The 18781-nt window shown below is 30.4% G+C and overlaps 1 protein-coding gene across 1 annotated transcript; it reads left to right on the forward strand.

Annotated features, from left to right (window-relative positions):
* Positions 1-947: 947 nt before the first annotated feature.
* On the forward strand, positions 948-11222 carry LOC111697028 (uncharacterized). The gene is made up of 5 exons (XM_023466894.1): positions 948-1039; positions 7150-7238; positions 9199-9279; positions 10852-10935; positions 11082-11222. Exons 1-5 carry the CDS (start codon positions 992-994, stop codon positions 11116-11118), a joined length of 339 nt encoding a protein of 112 aa, XP_023322662.1. The 5' UTR covers positions 948-991; the 3' UTR covers positions 11119-11222.
* Positions 11223-18781: the final 7559 nt, after the last annotated feature.

Raw genomic sequence — 18781 nt, forward strand, 5'->3', positions numbered from 1 at the left:
TTTTGAACAGTACTTAAAGACGTTTTAAACTTCTGAAATGAGATGACAATTGATTTTCAACGAAAGTCACTAATTCTTTATATGAAAATTATTCTTTGTTTAACTTTTGAAAATAGATTTACAACACGTGAGGTTTTGTTTCTAACTCCGGCGGAGAGAAGAGGAGAGGGGGGTTGAAATTGTTTGCTTTGGTGTCTCCGAGAGGGAACTTAAGTTAAAGACGACTTTACAACGGAGATTTTGTAAATGGTTAACAAAATTATGTTTCGAGCACTCTTATCTGCACCGTCCCATGTAGTTTCGTTCAAATTTTCTTTAAATGTAAGAGAAATGAAAAGTGATGAAAAAGAAATAAAAAATCACAATTCTAAATTTTATATTAAAACTTTGAACATCTTTTACCAAATTTATTAACCTTATGAATTATTAAATATGTTTAAATTTCAACTCTAAGTAGAGAGGGTTCAAATATTTTTTTGTTTTCCTTTTTTTCTAATATTTTAAAACCAATTTTAACAAAAGAATAAAATCAAATCCTTAAAATGTTTTATTTTAACTTAAAACAGCTTACAAACAAAGTGGTGAACAATTAGGAGCGTTTTCGTAGATAAATGAGATTAGGTCGTTGAGCAGTCAAAGATTTGAAGGGAACTGTTGCGAATAGGACACAGTCACCTTTCCACGGAGATTAACTTAAAACATTGCTTACAGTCCATTTAACTTTTTAAAATGGCGGATTAGTCATCAATCTTTTCACCCTTCCTACTGATGTTGATATATTGATGCCAATTCTATAGACCCCTGACGTCATCACATTCGGTGAGTACAACAGGTGAAAAATGAGCTGATGTATGCATANAGGTGACTACCGATAAGAGTCCAATCCTAAGAGAGAGTGTCTGAACCAGAACCCGGAGTAAAACCTCATGGTTCGAGGTTTGCTGCAGGAGTCAGGAGGAACCCGGAGATCCTCATTTCCCGTCAGGACACCATGGAGAAAGGATCAATCCTGCTCTGTCTTGGACTCGCTCTTGTCATGGTATACATATATTCTTAGCATTTTTTTAACTTTTAATTTTTTTGTCCCGATTCAAAATAAATAAAACTGTTATAACCAGTTATATAACAGTTATATCAATTTTAATCATCCCCCTTACACCCTCAACAAAAACATAAAAAATTCAATTTCAAACGAAAAAAAACTTCGATTAATGAATTTTGATCTAAAAGTACCAAATAATTATTTAAATCTCTTATTTAACTTTTTAGATTAAAGGTTGCAACATCGGAACTTCTTGTTGGCAATTTTAATTTAATATAATATATATTCTCTATATATTCAATCTACTGCATGGTACATGCGTAAATTTTATATCATCATTCCAGAATAGATAATATTCATGGATTTCAAAAGACATTTATCTGAAGTCAGGTTTTTATCCCTATTATACTTTCAACCCGATGTCTTAGACCTTTGTTATTTAAAACTTTAAAATTGTTAGAACTGTAAGGTTTATAATATCAGGGTATAAAGGGATTTGAAAAGGAATTGAGTGCTTGCCACAAACTCAAATATTCTTATCCCTATATCTTGGCAACCCAATGTCGTAGACCTTAGATATTTCAAACTATAAATTCTGTTAGATCAAATAATCTAAGTTTGAAATATCAAAGGTTTATACCCACTGGTTGCAGAGATATAGAAATTAGAAAATTTGAGGTTGTGGCAAAAACTCAATTCCTTTGTGTTTATGGCAAAACTCAATTTCTTTCATAGAGAAAGCATACTGAAGGCAAAACTATATTTTTGAGGCAAATATTTCGGAAGTTAAGAAATTTCTCTTCGCTTCTGTCAATCAATTTAAATAATATCAAAACTAACAAATATGAAAAATATTCAGCGTCTTGAGACACATTTTAGAAAATTACTTTTTGGATTTTTATTTTAAATGTATTTTTCTTTAGAAGTCAAAAGCAAAGCAAATTTTATCTTACAGAAAAATTTCTGTAAAGATTAATAATACTTATATATATTATTTTCAAAATTATACCTCCTATTAGTTATTACATATTCAATCTAACGATATCATACTATCAAATGTTGCGTCATTCAAAACTAGAAAAGAATAACCTGTAACTGGTTACTCGTCTCAAACTCTAAGTTACTAATCTTTATATATTTGTAACCTGATTATGTGGACCTTTAATATTTAAAACTGTGAATTCTGAAAGATGAAATATTAAAGGTTTTCACCATCAGGTTGAAAAGATAAAGAGGTTAGAAAATTAAAGTTGTATGCAAGAATTCAGTTCATTTGGTGGATCTTAAAATTTTGAACTATGAAAGGCTGGATCAAATAGTCCGGAATTTCAAAGTTTACACCATTAGGTTGCAAAGGAATTGAGTCTTTGCCACGAGCTCTGATTTGCTCATCCCAACATCTTTTTGACCCGATATCATAAACCTTAAAAATTTCATACTTTATATTCTGTTAGATCAAACAATCTAAGTTTGAAATATCAAATTTTTACAACATCAGGTTGCACAGATATAGAGATTAAAAAGTTTGATTTTTTGAGAAGTAGAAAATTATATTTTAGCTTCTTTGAAAAAAATGTTAAAGCATGTGAAACCAACCGTGTTTCTAGAGAATTTATTAGTTACTAGCTGAAAAAAAGTTTTTATTTTTAAAGCAAAAAAAAATCGACTTTTTATTAGCCTATGCAGATGCTACCCCCAGGGCACCCTTGGGTTCCATTGGGTCCAGTCGTTTGGCCGGAAATAGGGAACATATATACGAATGTCTTATTTTATTATAAAATAGATAATATTATTCAAGAAACCCGGTTTTTTCGAAATGTAAATAAATAAAAAAGGGTTGAATCAACCAATGAGTCGATATAAATTAACAACCCCAAGACAGAAAACCATTTGTAAACTAATTTATTGTCGTAAAACGTTTCTATTACTTCTTAATCAAAATCCAATACTTTTCATTTAAAACGTTTCTATTACTTCTTTATCAAAATCCAATACTTTTCATTTAAAACGTTTCTATTACTTCTTTATCAAAATCCAATACTTTTCATTTAAAACGTTTTTTCCAAATAAGCCCCCTTTTCCGCTTTGAAATCCGTCTTTAAAAAAAATGTTCTTTCTTGCAAGACCATTTTTCACATTATTTTAGTTAGTGGAAGTTTCATTTTGTCTGATAGAATTTGATATTTACAATGAATATTTGATGAGATTTTATTTATCAAGAACTTTTAATTTACTTTTTAGTTATTTTTTATTTCTACTTGCTGATTTTGTTTTTTAAACTTCAAATTAGCTTTTATCCTTTGTTTTTTTGTTGTTTTTTGTTATTATTACTTTAAGAAGTGATTTTGATTAACTTCTAGCGCGGCATCGAGAAAGTAGTTATTTTATCAAACATTTTACCATGCAGTAGGATTTATATTCTTAGGTTAAAAGCCTGAAATTATCTTTGAGAAACTGATTTTTGATCTACGTCATCGGTATTATGACGTCACTGTTTACCAGACAAACTGGTTTTTACCATTCCATTTTGTCTTTTATGACATTAAGTTGATAAAAACACCGGAAATCAGATATCTGTTCACAGAAAATAAAAAAGGGAATATCAACAGAATATATTTATGATAAATATTATTCATCGTTTATATTTGTCTAAAGCAAAATTACATTAAACAATATGAAAGTTTACAGTTTAATTTTTAATAAAAATGTGGTATGATGACGGTACTGCAAAGCTTGATAGATTTTCGCACATTGCTTTGAAACTAACACTGCAGGTTTGCAGAACTTTTGCAGTTAATTTAGATTTGCTTTATTTGATGGTGAAATATATCCTCTTGAGCCGATTTCAAAAGGGTGAACAGACACATCCCTAGTTGTTAAATTTGTGATAAAATGTTCATACTTGTTCATCCGCAAGCTCCCCTTCCAACGTCTGGTCAGGGAGATCGCCAAGGACTTCAAGACCGATCTGAGGTTCCAGAGCTGCGCCGTCAATAGATTATTAGGACGTGCACAGTAGACGTTATCTGATCGACCATTGTAGCGTTAGGAAGAAACGTACTCTGAGCTAGTCTGGATTGGATCGTAATCATTAAACGGGAGTAATTAGGACGTCATTTTATGTCTCCGTCACAGTAAACTAAGCTAGTGGTCTATGATAGGCAGTATACTGTAAACAATCTGGCCGCGCCATTAAAGTTGAAACCGAGCCGGCATAGGATATAGGGTCAGGCCGATACTTGCCGGTACAAGGGGTCGGTGCGGTTCGAATTCAAATTGACCCTAATCCACCGTGCCGTACTATAGTGTTTGGACACTAAAGTCTCCCTAAGTAAAGGTGTCAGCACATAATCTATTTTTACTATGCTTTCCATAACTTTTTAGCCTACAGTGGTGATGTTTCACCGTATATAGGACGGACACAGTCAGAGACTTCATATGTTAGTAAGAAGTACGGATGGAACAATCCAAGCTCTGATTAAAAAATTTTAAAATATTGTTTTCGGAGGGAAGTTTTCTCTGTACGTGACATAAGTTTGACAGTTTTTAAATAGGAAATTTCATGTTCAAAACTAGCAAATAAACTTTAAATAACTTTACATAAAATTAGACATATTAGAATACAGGGTATAATTCTCAATTATTTTTCTTTTCTTTTTGAATTGTTGCTAGAGATTTAGCAATTCGCGGATATAACCAATATGAACCTTTTTTCAACGGACCGAAAAATACATTGAGTTGAATCGCAAACTCTGATTTTCTAATCCATATATCTTTGCAACCTGATAGTTTGAGCATATAATATTTTAAATCTAGATTGTTTGATCTAATACAATTCATATCTACAACATTGGGTTGCAAAGATATAGGAATTAGAAAATCAGAGTTTGTGACTCAATTCTTTTGTCTGTTTTTAAAGCAAAATGTCAAAAATAAGAATTAATTTATTTTATTAAAAACACCTTTTCCTGAAAAACTATTAAAAAGAAAAAGCAGCGGAAAGGTGGGATATTGTTGAAATTTGAATTATGCTAATCCTGTCAAATTTTTCTTATTCATGATAAAAATGTAAATTTTGGTATATTTTGGTCTGATGCCGATGGATTTAAAGTAGATTAACCCTGTACTAAATCATATTAGTTTATTATATTCAAAATTTATATTTGTCTAAAGCAAAATTACATTAAACAATATAAAAGTTTACAAACTAATACTATTTTCTCTGGATATCGCATTTTATAATTGACAGGGTTTGCCAAAACAGGTGCAATACAAGACTTTTAGCATGAGTATAGTTTAGCTATTCAGAGGTGGTTTTCAGAAATAGAGATTTTTGTTCCCAGTCTAGTGTTTTTTGTTTTCTATGGTATGATGGTAGCACTGCAAGGCTTGATAGATTTTCGCACATTGCTTTGAACCTAACTTATGCAGTTTCTTTAGATTTGCTTTATTTGATGGTGAGATATATCCTCTTGAACCGATTTCAAAAGGGTGAACAGACACATCCCTAGTTGTTATATCTGTAATAAAATGTTCATCTTTTGAGTGTTGGCATTTTTGATATTTGTTTCCAATTTGACAGTAAGCTCAAAAATATCCATCTTTTCCTCCATTCTATTGATAATTGCTAGATCAGGTTTCTGTGCTGTCACAAGGAGGTTAATCAAAATTTCTAAGAATTCGCGAAAAGTTAAAGAAAATGGCAAGGTTTGGTTTGGGTTGAGTAATTCCTATTCTATTTGTTGCTCCAGGTGCAAAGGAGTAGTAGTAGAATACTAATATACAATTTTGTAAAATTATTTATTTATATAAAGACATTGAATTCTAAATAGATTTGTTAAGGAAATTTTCCTTTCTATGGTTTTCTAGGGCTAGGTCGCTAAAACAATTGTATTTTTAGAAGTTCTTCGAATCCTGTTTTATATTTTACTCTTCTAAGCTAAGGATAAAAATTATTGTGAAAATCAAACCAAGAATTATCTCAGAATAAAATTTGGATCCAAAAGCGTAATTATTCAAAATTGTACCCCTCACTTTGGCAGTGCCTTAGGGCTTTATAAATTTTAGTTTGAAAAACATTAAATATTTGTAAATTATTTAGAATTATTGGATTAGGATGAAATAAAACGCATTTTCATCCAAACTCGTGGATTTCGGATTTGTGAAACAATTTATATTTTTGTTCCAATTGGTGAAGATATAAATTTTTGTAGAACTTGTAGAAACGGAACAGATTTATGGCCGGCTTGAAAAAAGATTATTTACTGAATTGAAAATGAAAATATTTTTCGATTCCAGCTGCTGCATCGAGTACAAACAGATAAATCAAATAATTTTGGGGAAAAAAAGAGAAATCAATAATTGACGCAAAGTTATAAGTTAGTATTGTAAATCTCAGGATCAATCAGTATATTCATCATATTATGATCTCCGGATTAATTCAATTTCTCTTCAATATTAAGTGCTGGTCATGCCCGGATGGGATAACTTTAATTGAGGGACTGATTATTGATCCCCAAAATTCAAAAGTGCTTAAAATGAAAATCAAGATCAAGCTATTTCAGCAAGAGTTCTGACCGTACATTAGTGCTGCGAATCTTATTAATCTCTGGGCTTACTCGCCTCAAACTCCAATTTTTTTATTCTAAGTCTGCAACCTGTAAAAGGTTTACAACATCAGAATGCAAAAATATAAAGATTAGAAAATTAGAGTTTGTGTCAAGTGCGCAGTTTTGGTTTTTACTTTTTGTTGATTACAAATGTTTTTTTCTAGAACTAACATTTAACTCTATCCAGGTTTGAACAAGCATCTTAAAAAAACATCATTTTGATGTTTATTTAAGAAGTTAAAGGGTCTGTTGACACATTTTAAAGAGATCCTCAATTTATAAAGCATGGCATGTCCTATTCCCAACCGGCATGTCCTATTCCTAACCGACATGTCCTATTCCCAACCGACATGTCCTATTCCCAACCGATATGTCCTATTCCCAACCGACATGTCCTATTCCCAACCGACATGTCCTATTCCCAACCGACATGTCCTATTCCCAACCGACATGCCCCTCTTTCAACGTGTCAATTGAAATTACAAAGACAATATTTAGGTTGGATTTGAGGTTGAAGGCCGGGCCTTTGGATTGGATTCCCAGGATCCCTTGATGAAGAGAGGATACAAGGATCCAAACGATCCAAGGTAAATTTTAAGGATTCTAAACTAAATCGACTGACTTGAGAGAATTTCAATATCTGCTATATTTCGAATAAAAAAGAATCTCGTAAAGAAACTGAGTTCTTCTAATGCTTATTTATTGGCAACCCAATGTCGGAGACCTTAGATATCTTAAACTATTAATTCTGTTATAACAAAGGAATTGAGTTTTTGCCACAAACTCAAATCTTCTGATTTCAATATCTTTGCAACCTGATGGTGCAAACCTTTGATATTTCAAACTTAGATTATTTTATCTATAAGTATCTATAGTTTGAAATATCTAAGGTCTACGACATAGAGATTACAAAATTAGAGTTTGTGGCAAAAACTCAACTCCTTTTGAAATATTAAAGGTTGCAAAAATATAGGAATTAGAAATTTAGAGCTTGTGACAAAGATTCAATTTCTTTTATAGTTTTCAAAACAAAATCTGTTTAAGAAGTCTGGTAAAGGAATGTAGTCTTTGCCATCGACACAAATTTGTTCATCCCTATATCTTTGCAATCTGATGGTGTAAACCTTTGATATTTATAGATTAGATTAGTTGATAAAGCAGAATAAATAATTTGAAATATATTATAAGGTTGACAAAATTAGGTTGCAAAGATATAGGGACCAGAAAATCAGAGTTTGTGGCAAAGACTTAATTCCTTTACAGATATCCATCGAATTTTAATAGAATTTATTTCTAAAATACCTTTTGTAAAAAATGAAAAGGTTGTATTTGTAAGTTTTAGGTATTATGAACATTTTGATTAATATCTCTACAACACAATGTATACCATCTATCTAGGAAGATATAAAGAATATTTCCTCACATGTTTGATAAATTGTTTCTATTTATATTAGACTCAGAGGCATATACAAGGGGGGGGGGGAATTTGGGCTCAGCCCCCCCCCCCCCGGAAAGAAAAAATCGTAAATTCCTGAATACGCCCCTGATTGCTGGTTGGATAAATACAGGGTCGCAGGGTTACTAAGCAACATATTAAACCTAAGATTTACAAGATATTGTCGAGGGGTTTATTACGATTTTGCGTTATCATAACGCCTCCAGTTGTGTTTTCCATCAGTAAGGCTAAGGAAAACTAGTAAAATAAATTCAGATTACAACATCGACTTTAAACAGTTTTAACAGTTAAGAAAAACTGAAAACACGAAATACCAAGATTCAGTTTAAAAGTTACAACTAAAGAATACTTGAGATCAAAGACTTTAAAAAGTTCAATGAGCTAAAATAGCAAAAGTGTTTACACTGTTAAAATTGTGATTATCATATTTTGAATAAAATCTTGTCATTTTATTGGTTTTATTTTAAATTCTTCTGAAAAATTTCAGAATACTTTTACTATTAATTATTTAAATGGGAACAATTTAACAATTGCATTATGAATGTTTTTAGATTCACAATAAAAATAAGAAAACAAAAAACTGAGAAAGGTAAAAATTGGATTTGTTTAATTTTTGTGCGTTGGTTTTTAAGTTTAATCTTTTTCAACCATAAACTTTGGTGATTACTTTGATAGTCTAAACTTTATATATATATTTAAAATTTGGTGATGGTATTGGACCAAACCTCTGCAAAGTAAAAAAGTAGATGTTTGTTCCACATTAATTGAAAATATATTTCGGTCTGGGTTGACCCTCGTCAGTTCTAACGATATAATAACCATCAAAATAGATGAAAAAAATTGTAAAAATCACAAGAAGATAAACAAATAAAAAAAAGATTATTCAAAATAAAAATTTGGGCTGTCAAATGGACATAAGGGAAACGAACTCAGATTATGAGATGGAAAAAAGATAATTTGCAAATATTCACTTTTTTAAAAAATGTTTTGAGACAATTATTTATATGTATATTTTTAGCACAGCTAAATCCTTAGCTTTCTAGTGTTGGCTTAAATATCACAAAGTACAACAAAATGTTTACATTGTACAGGAACCTGTTCAACAGAGTGTACGGTATCAACAATCTGAACTACAAGAGGGCATATGAAGAACCTGTAGTCGCTGAATCCAGGTAAAGTTTAGATCCAAACCTACTTTTTCCAGGTATACCTTAGACCCAACCCTACTATCTCCAGGTATACTGTAGATCCAAGCCTACTCTCTCCGGGAATACTTTAAATCTAACCCTACTCTCTACAGGTATACTATAGTTACAACCCCACTCTCTCCAGGTATACTAAAGATCACACCCTACTCTCTACAGGTATACTGTAGATCCAACCCTACTCTCTCTAGGTATACTGTAGATCCAACCCTACTCTCTCCAGGAATACAGTTGATCCAACCCTACTCTCTCCAGGAATACTGTAGATCCAACCCTACTCTCTCCAGGAATACAGTTGATCGAACCCTACTCTCTCCAGGAATACTGTAGATCCAACTCTACTCTCTCTAGGTAAACTGTAGCTCCAACCCTACTCTCTCCAGGAATACTGTAGATCCAACTCTACTCTCTCCAGGAATACTGTAGATCCAACCCTACTCTCTCCAGGAATACACATGGAGGACAGAGGGATAAGGTGGGAACCTAAGGAACAAAAGTGTATTAAGTTGCACTAATTCATCCTGAGTCGTATAAATTTGGGATTCCATGGTTTATACTCTTTGCAAGTGACCATATTTGACTGTCATCTACAATGGGTTCTTGAAATTATCAAATTGTTTTTTTAACTTTATTACGAAAGTGTTTCTAAAAGTTCTCAAAAAGCTGCAATAATATAAATTTTTAAATAAATATATAACACTTGCATTGGACAAAATCCTTGAAATAAATTTTTTATTCATAATTTATTCATAAAAAGTTTTTCCCAAAAAACATTGTCTAAGAAAGATATGATTCTGTAATGTCAACCTTTAAATGCCATGTGTATGCCATCTAAAATATTATTAGATATAAAACTTTTTTGTCAATTTTTTGTGTTTAAAACTTTATTAGCATTCAAATATTAGGATGTTTTTGAATAAATGATTTTTATAAGCATGAAGCTACAGTGGACATAAAGTATCCATTTTAAAATTTGAAAACTCGATCTTTAGATCTTTAAATCTTTAAGGTACATATTACATATACGTACAATATCTATGGTTAAATTTTATTGTTTAGAATTATAAATATTTTTATGGTACATATACACGTTGCCCATGGATTCTCAAAAATCGTCCAACAATCTGCAGAAAGCGACATTTTCTGTAAAAACAAAGAAACTGCAGGATATGCCACCTTTACCACTTTACTCAATACCTCTGGGGGTTGATGCAGCTTCTTTTAAGCATTGACCAATAAATGGGGTATAGGCTGATTCCGAACTTAATTCGTTATAGATCGCTACTAATTTTACTTCTGTCTGTTTTGTCTATAACAAGAAAATAGTTTAAACGTTAAGCGTAGTTTTTATCTGTTTTCTCCTTACAGACGCAATAGATAGAAATAGAATTAGTAGTGATCTATATCCATTTCAATTCAGAATCAGTCTCTACCACCATTCATTTTTCAAGAACACTCCCTTTAACATTACATGCAATTTTGACGATCCGGATTGTGCACATGTGCATTACATTACATTTCACCAGTACTTTTTTTCAGGAACGAGGACCTGGCTGCACTGTACAGTATGTACATGGAACAGGCCATGTCCAAGAGAGGGCTCAGAGACCCCAACGACCCTAGGTAATACTAAGTGGCTTTAAACAAAAATCTCCAAAATGATGGATTATCAAAAATGAAGGCAACTAACTCCAGCACTAAGCATTTTACGGGGCATACAGTTCAATTCTGCGGAGGAGTACAGATGCTAAACATTTTCTCTATTTTAGAAACCTGTTCCGTGCCATCTATGGATACAGGAAGTAAAGTAAACTTAGAGAGAACTACCATATCAAACATTGTTTCTAAAATTATCTAAAAATTGTATCTTATTTAAACATTAGATTTAAAATAAATAATTTTTACCTACATGCAATCAAATAATAGTATTAACAGATAGGAGTTTCTTGTTAGAGGTGTACTTCAAAATACTGAAGAATTTGCTCTTTTAATTCTTTTAGAAAAACCAAGAAAGGAATTGAGTCTTTGCCACAAACTTTGATTTTCTAATCAGAATATCTTTGCTACCCATAGACCTTAGATATTTCAAACAATTCTGTTAGATCAAAAAATCTCAGTTTGAAAGTTTTTCGCTATCAGATAACACAGATATTGGGGTTAGAAACGTTCGAGTTTGTAACAAAGACACATTCATTCACATTTAGGAATGATAGAGTTGCGTCTTTTCCAGAACATAAATTCTCCAAAATTGATTTTTCCAAATCAATTCTATTTTTAGATGGAATAATAATCTTGTAAAATGATAATGGTAGTCTGTAATTGGAAAGTCACTTGGAATAATAATCTTGTAAAGGAGTTGAGGCATTGTCATAAACTCAAGTCTTCTAATCCCTGTATCTTTGTAATTTGATGGAGTAAATCTTTGAATTTCAAACTTAGATTATTTAATCTAACAGAATTTTTATAGTTTGAAATATCCAAGGTCTACGACATTCTGCTGCAAGCAGGGGTTAGACAATCAGAGTTTGTGGGAAAGACTTAATTCCTTTATTTGACATGATTAGGCATGTGTTACGCTTTTGGAAAGGGACTGTATAACATGTATTGAACCAATTTAATCAGTAAAAATTTAGAAACACTAAAATGCAAGCAAATATTACTGTAATTTAAATGCATCCATGGATTAATTATTCAAAATGGTTTCAGCTAGATCAACTAATTAAGTCAATCACTTCCCAGATTAACCTTAAGTTAATTTCTTCCATTTTTTCCCTCGCTTAACCGAATTTGTCTATCTTTTGCACTCTATCAATTTAGAATTAAGAAAGTTCTGCAAGTTTCTGGTAGTTTTCCAATTCAGTTCCAACTTAGAATATTAAACATTATCACGCACACGGCACAAGACTAAAGCTTAAGGAGAAAACAGAGTAAATTAGATGTTTAAAAAAATGTTATTTGACAGAATTTAAGAACTTTTTTAATGTAAGGATTAATTTAATTTCTTTTGGATATTATGATATCCCGTTGGGACAGGACAGTACTCTGCAGGGATATCAAATAAGAAGGTTTATTAGAATTAAAAGAAGAATACAATTTTGCTTTTAGCTGTAAAATAAATTTTAAAAAAATGTCACACCATATCGATGATTTCATTTGGTGGCTCTGTTACGTCATTTGAAACTATAATTTGTTTCAATGCTGAAATCATAATAAACTTAGGAAAGAATCATATTCAATACAAGCGTTGGTTAAAACCTAAAATCTATCGGATTGATGAAAAGTAAAACTATCATCATTTATCAATGAATCACAAAATCAATGACAATGTGAGGGAACACAACACAAAAATTATATTTACACATTTTAAAAATTAAAGATCGTTTTTTCCCCGGAGAACAGGCTGATTTGATCATACATAATTAGTTCTGTTAAAGCACCTTAAAGTATCTGATGGACAACAGTTACAGTAAACTATTAAGTTAGTCTTTAGAAAAGGGGGGGTTTTAAGTTTCCCCCCCCCCCCCTTATTAGTACCTACATTTATTAAATGCAAAAAAACAAACAACCATCAAGAAAAGTATTATGTATATAAAAAATGGATTTATTATTTAAAAAAAAATATTTTTAACATAATGATATATGTATGTGCACACAATTTTCAATAAATTAAAATTTTGCTGAAATTTCTGTTCACAAGAAAATGGGATCCGAGTGTCATCTTTCCAAATTGGAAAGTTTAAATCGAGTAAAAATATGATCTAGGAATTAGATCTAACTACTAGGGAACAAATTGAATGAAAGCTTTATCTTTATTTTCCAACAGAATTTGTTTATGATCTTGGGCTCAGAGGGTCGGATATCTATACGGAGATGGAATTTAAAGAATTTAAGCCGCGGTTTAAATCCGCCAAAACCCGGTTAAAATTCAGCGCCGGCTTAAATCTTGAAACATGTGATACAATTTTTAGTGGAACCAACCATATTTAAACCGCGGCATAAATTTAAACCGCCGCTCAAATTCTTTAAATTCGGCCACGGGTTGATTTTAAAAAAGTTGAATCAATTTTCAAGAACGGGTTGATTTTAAAGCGTAGCAACGCCTTGTCGTTTGATTTTACCTCCCTAACTCACAAATATTGATTTGTATTATAATATTGATTTTAGATATATTTATCTTTCTGTTATCATTATAGTATTGATTTTAGATATATTTATCTTTCTGTTATCATTATGTTATTGATTTTAGATATATTTCTCTTTCTGTTATCATTATAATATTGATTTTAGATATTTCTCTTCCTGTTAACATTATACTATTGTATTTAGATATACTTATCTTTCTGTTATCATTATAATATTGTATTTAGATATACTTATCTTTCTCTTATCATTATAATTTTGTATTTAGATATACTTAATTTTCTGTTATCATTATAATAATATATTTAGATATATTTATCTTTCTGTTTTCATTATAATATTGATTTTAGATATATCTATATTTCTGTTAACATTATACTATTGTATTTAGATATACTTATCTTTCTGTTATCATTATAATATTGTATTTAGATATACTATCTTTCTGTTATTATTATAATATTGTATTTAGATATATTAAATTTTCTGTTATCATTATAATAATATATTTAGATATATTTATCTTTCTGTTATCATTATATTATTGTATTTAGATACATTTCTCTTTCTGTTAACATTATATTATTGTATTTAGATATATTTCTCTTTCTGTTAACATTATATTATTGTATTTAGATATATTTATCTTTCTGTTATCATTATATTATTGTATTTAGATATATTTATCTTTCTGTTAACATTATACTATTGTATTTAGATATACTTATCTTTCTGTTATCATTATAATATTGTATTTAGATATATTTAATTTTCTGTTATCATTATAATATTGATTTTAGATATATCTATCTTTCTGTTAACATTATACTTTAGATATATTTATCTTTCTGTTATCATTATACTATTGTATTTAGATATACTTATCTTTCTGTTATCATTATAATATTGATTTTAGATATATTTATCTCTCTGTTATCATTATAGTATTCTATATCTTTCTGTTATCATTATATTATTGATTTTAGATATATAAATCTTTCTGTTATCATTATATTATTGTATTTAGATATATTTAATTTTCTGTTATCATTATATTAATATATTTAGGTATACTTATCTTTCTCTTATCATTATAATATTGTATTTAGATATATTTAATTTTCTGTTATCATTATAATATTGATTTTAGATATATCTATCTTTCTGTTAACATTATACTATTGTATTTAGATATACTTATCTTTCTGTTATCATTATAATATTGTATTTAGATATATTTAATTTTCTGTTAATATGGTCATGGAATAAAATCAGTGATATATTACATATTTACAATTACAGACACTAGTTTGCGGACTAGAAAGTCTTCAGACTGTATAAACTAGCCCAAAGATTTGTTCTTATTTTTTTATTTGTTAGACTGTACTACTGAGCGAAAAGTTGCAAAAACGTTCAAGACCTGATCGACTTTGAATTGTCACAACGCCTCATTCTTTGATTTTTATCGGTCTTTGATTTGTATTTTTTTGTATCACTAAGCCTATGCATTATTATTCAGCAATTGTTTTAAGCTTTAGTCTTCAGAAAGTTTTCAGCAAAAATATCATCGATTTATGCGCGAGAGCTTGCAACTTTTGGATCACTGTGTAGGTGTTTTAAAATTCTTCTACAATTATTATCAGTTTACACCTGAAAATAAAAATAAAAATTAAATCGTCAGAAGAGAAGAACTTATATTGAGATAGAAATCGTCCTTAACGAACACAAAATAAAAGATCATGTATGGTCGAAATAAAGAGGAATGGGGGGAGGGGGAGGCAGCTATGAACCCCATGGAAATTACTGCAAAGCCGCATAAATTACAGAATCACCTCCGAGCCCTGAAAATCCCAAGCGGTAACATTTTCTTATCTAATATGGCTTAACAAAGCCCATTTTTCTTGCAAATATTTTCGATTTCAATCATAATTCTATTTCAATGAAAACTAGATGAAAAACAAATCAAACCAATTTTTAACATTTCTCGTTGTCGCAATATTCCTTTTGGTTCGTTTAGAAATAGGTTCTTTTTAGTTCATATTCAGATTACAATAAAAGAATAAATCTTAGTGTTAGATGAGCTTCTTTTCTAGAAAATATCAAATTACATTAATTTTTTCATTTTAAAGAATTGCTCTTGAGAAGCCATTTTTGGTAAAGAGAAACCTTTTTGTGTCTTTTACTACTTTTTAAGAAGTTAAATTTAAAGGAATAATTTCTAAAAATAAAAATATGTGAAAGATAAAATAATTTGAATCTAAACTTTTTGTATTGTTTAAAGGAAGTGTTATGATCGATAAAGAACACAAACCTTTATTTCAATACTTTTCACTGATCAGTGATGAATAAGAAATTCTTATTATTCTAGCTGACGTGGGTTCTTTAAATGTGACTTGCGGAGTTAAGATGCAGAAACAATTTAGGGAATTTAACATCTCTTCTGATAGTAAATATTCTCATAATAGTTATATAATAGATAAAAAGGTTTAAATTGTACTGTTGTAAATCAGACACGATTCTCTTTAAAATGGAGGGTCAGTTGATATTACTTCTACAATCCCTTTAACTGTTCTCACTTAAAGCAGATTAATAAAATATTTGATTCAATTTGATTTTTGTCCAAGATTTGTGTCTTCTGACTTTTTTTCCTTTTTCTTTTTCCAAATCGTTCTCGCGTTTATTAATCTTCATCGAGGAAACATTTTTACTGCGTAAGTTATTTTAATTAATTGTTCACAATGATCCAAGCATCTATGAAATTTGTACAAAAAAAAACGGGTATTCTTTCATCTTCAGTTTTCACTTACTTATATTTTTTTTGTAGCCCTGGACACTTACATTTAAGAACAACAACGATTTTGGTCCTAACTTCAGTTTTAAAAGAGTAATTGGAAAAATGCTGATATATTTTATACACATTATGAATAACTGGTTTAATAAAGATAAATAAATGATAGAGAAATGAGAATATATGAATATATGAATATAAGGTAACATTTATCTTTATTAATGTAACAAGTTGGGTATGTCCTTGGGAAATATTCACAGATTGAGAATTAAGATTTGTTTTATTACTGAACATCAATGATGAAGTTAAATAACTTAAAATTTCGTTTCATCATTTGAAGTACCGGACTGTACTTTCAGGACACTAGGACAAGTTTCATCATTTGAAGTACCGTACTGCACTTTCAGGACACAAGAACAAGTTTCATCATTTGAAGTACCATACCATGCACTTTCAGGACACAAGAACAAGTTTCATCATTTGAAGTACCGGACTGTACTTTCAGGACAATAGTACAAGTTTCATTATTTGAAGTACCGGACTGTACTTTCAGGACACTAGGACAAGTTTCAACATTTGAAGTACCGGACTGTACTTTCAGGACACTAGGACAAGTTTCAACATTTGAAGTACCGTACCATGCACTTTCAGGACACTAGGACAAGTTTCATCATTTGAAGTACCGTACTGGACTTTCAGGACACTAGGACAAGTTTCAACATTTGAAGTACCGTACTGTACTTTCAGGACACTAGGACAAGTTTCAACATTTGAAGTACCGGACTGCACTTTCAGGACACTAGGACAAGTTTCAACATTTGAAGTACCGTACTGCACTTTCAGGACACTAGGACAAGTTTCAACATTTGAAGTACCGGACTGCACTTTCAGGACACAAGGACAAGTTTCATCATTTGAAGTACCGTACTGCACTTTCAGGACACAAGGACAAGTTTCATCATTTGAAGTACCGGACTGCACTTTCAGGACACAAGGACAAGTTTCATCATTTGAAGTACCGTACTGTACTTTCAGGACACTAGGACAAGTTTCAACATTTGAAGTACCGTACTGCACTTTCAGGACACTAGGACAAGTTTCAACATTTGAAGTACCGTACTGTACTTTCAGGACACTAGGACAAGTTTCAACATTTGAAGTACTTTCAGGACACTAGGACAAGTTTCAACATTTGAAGTACCGTACTGCACTTTCAGGACACTAGGACAAGTTTTATTGCTTGAAGTACCGGACTGTACTTTCAGGCCACTAGGACAAGTTTCATCATTTAAAGTTGTACAGTGTACAAACAGACGGCAAAGGGGTACAAACCAAATGAATTATCTCCTTCTAGTCACCGTCAGCATATTGTGATGATAACTTTTTCTGAATAATAAACCTATAATTTCGAAAGGTAATAATGCTTTGTTCATGGCACGCTATCCAACCATTTTATTGTTTGAACAAAAATAATAATCATATTTCTAATTTATAGACTGGGCGGGTTACAAGGTTGGATCAATAGGGTTTTAATCAATCATAATACTTTCCGGTCTTTTGATCCTTTAAGGCTCTATAAAAATATGAGAATTCTAATACATTTTAAAATAGTTTTTCTAAAATAATTTCAAATTGAACTGATTTTACGCCTCCATTCTGTTACTTTCTAATCTATATATCTTTAATATTTATAAAAACAACTATAAAGGATTGTACGATGCAAGTAATGTCTTACATAAGCTTTATTACATGAGAAAAAGTACCAAAATAACATATATTTTTGACCTAAATGTGAACATTCAAGAAGAACAATCAAATATAAAATTAAATTATGGAGATAGCTTTTGCTATAATAGAAACTGTTACGTTTTAATTTTCATTTTTGTAAATTAGTTTTTTGATAAACGTTATTTTCTGAACGTTAGAGACCCCCCCCATCCTATTTAAAAAAAACCTTTGGAGAAAAAAATTTAAAAAACTATTTCTGTAAAAGTTTCTGTTAGGGAGGAATGTAGGACTGAGAAAGCTGTAGAAGGGACTTCTAGCTTCTAGAAGCCCTGGATATAGAGTAAACATTTAAATGTCAAGATACATCTCAGATTCTTTACCTTTCCCTCGTTTTCATTCATACTATTCTTTTCTTTATTTTTTCATTCATTTTATTCTTTTCTTTACTTTTTCATTCATTTTATTCTTTTTCCTTCTTTTTCATGATCATTTCATTCTCTTTTTTTCTTTTTCATGATCATTTCATTCTCTTTTTCTTCTTTTTCATGATCATTTCATTCTCTTTTTCTTTTTTTTCATGATCATTTCATTCTCTTTTTCTTTTTTTTCATGATCATGTCATTCTTTTTTTCATGATCATTTCATTCTCTTTTTCTTCTTTTTAATTCCTTTTATTCATTTTTCTTTCTTTTTCATTCAGTTCATTCTCTTTTCCTTCTTTTTCATTCATTTCATTCTCTTTTCCATCTCTTTCATTCATTTAATTCTCTTTTCCTTCTTTTTCATTCATTTAATTCTCTTTTCCTTCTTTTT

This window comes from Eurytemora carolleeae, unplaced genomic scaffold, assembly GCF_000591075.1.
Source record: "Eurytemora carolleeae unplaced genomic scaffold, Eaff_2.0 scaffold270, whole genome shotgun sequence".
Classification (NCBI taxonomy): Eukaryota; Metazoa; Arthropoda; class Copepoda; order Calanoida; family Temoridae; genus Eurytemora; species Eurytemora carolleeae.

What these genes read in the sequence shown, in the direction of transcription:
- LOC111697028 (XM_023466894.1), top strand. Translation starts at nt 992, where the DNA reads ATGGAGAAAGGATCAATCCTGCTCTGTCTTGGACTCGCTCTTGTCATG. An exon ending in TTGGACTCGCTCTTGTCATG is followed by an intron (nt 1,040 to 7,149) that starts GTATACATATAT and finishes GACAATATTTAG; the next exon opens with GTTGGATTTGAGGTTGAAGG. An exon ending in AGAGACCCCAACGACCCTAG is followed by an intron (nt 10,936 to 11,081) that starts GTAATACTAAGT and finishes TCTCTATTTTAG; the next exon opens with AAACCTGTTCCGTGCCATCT.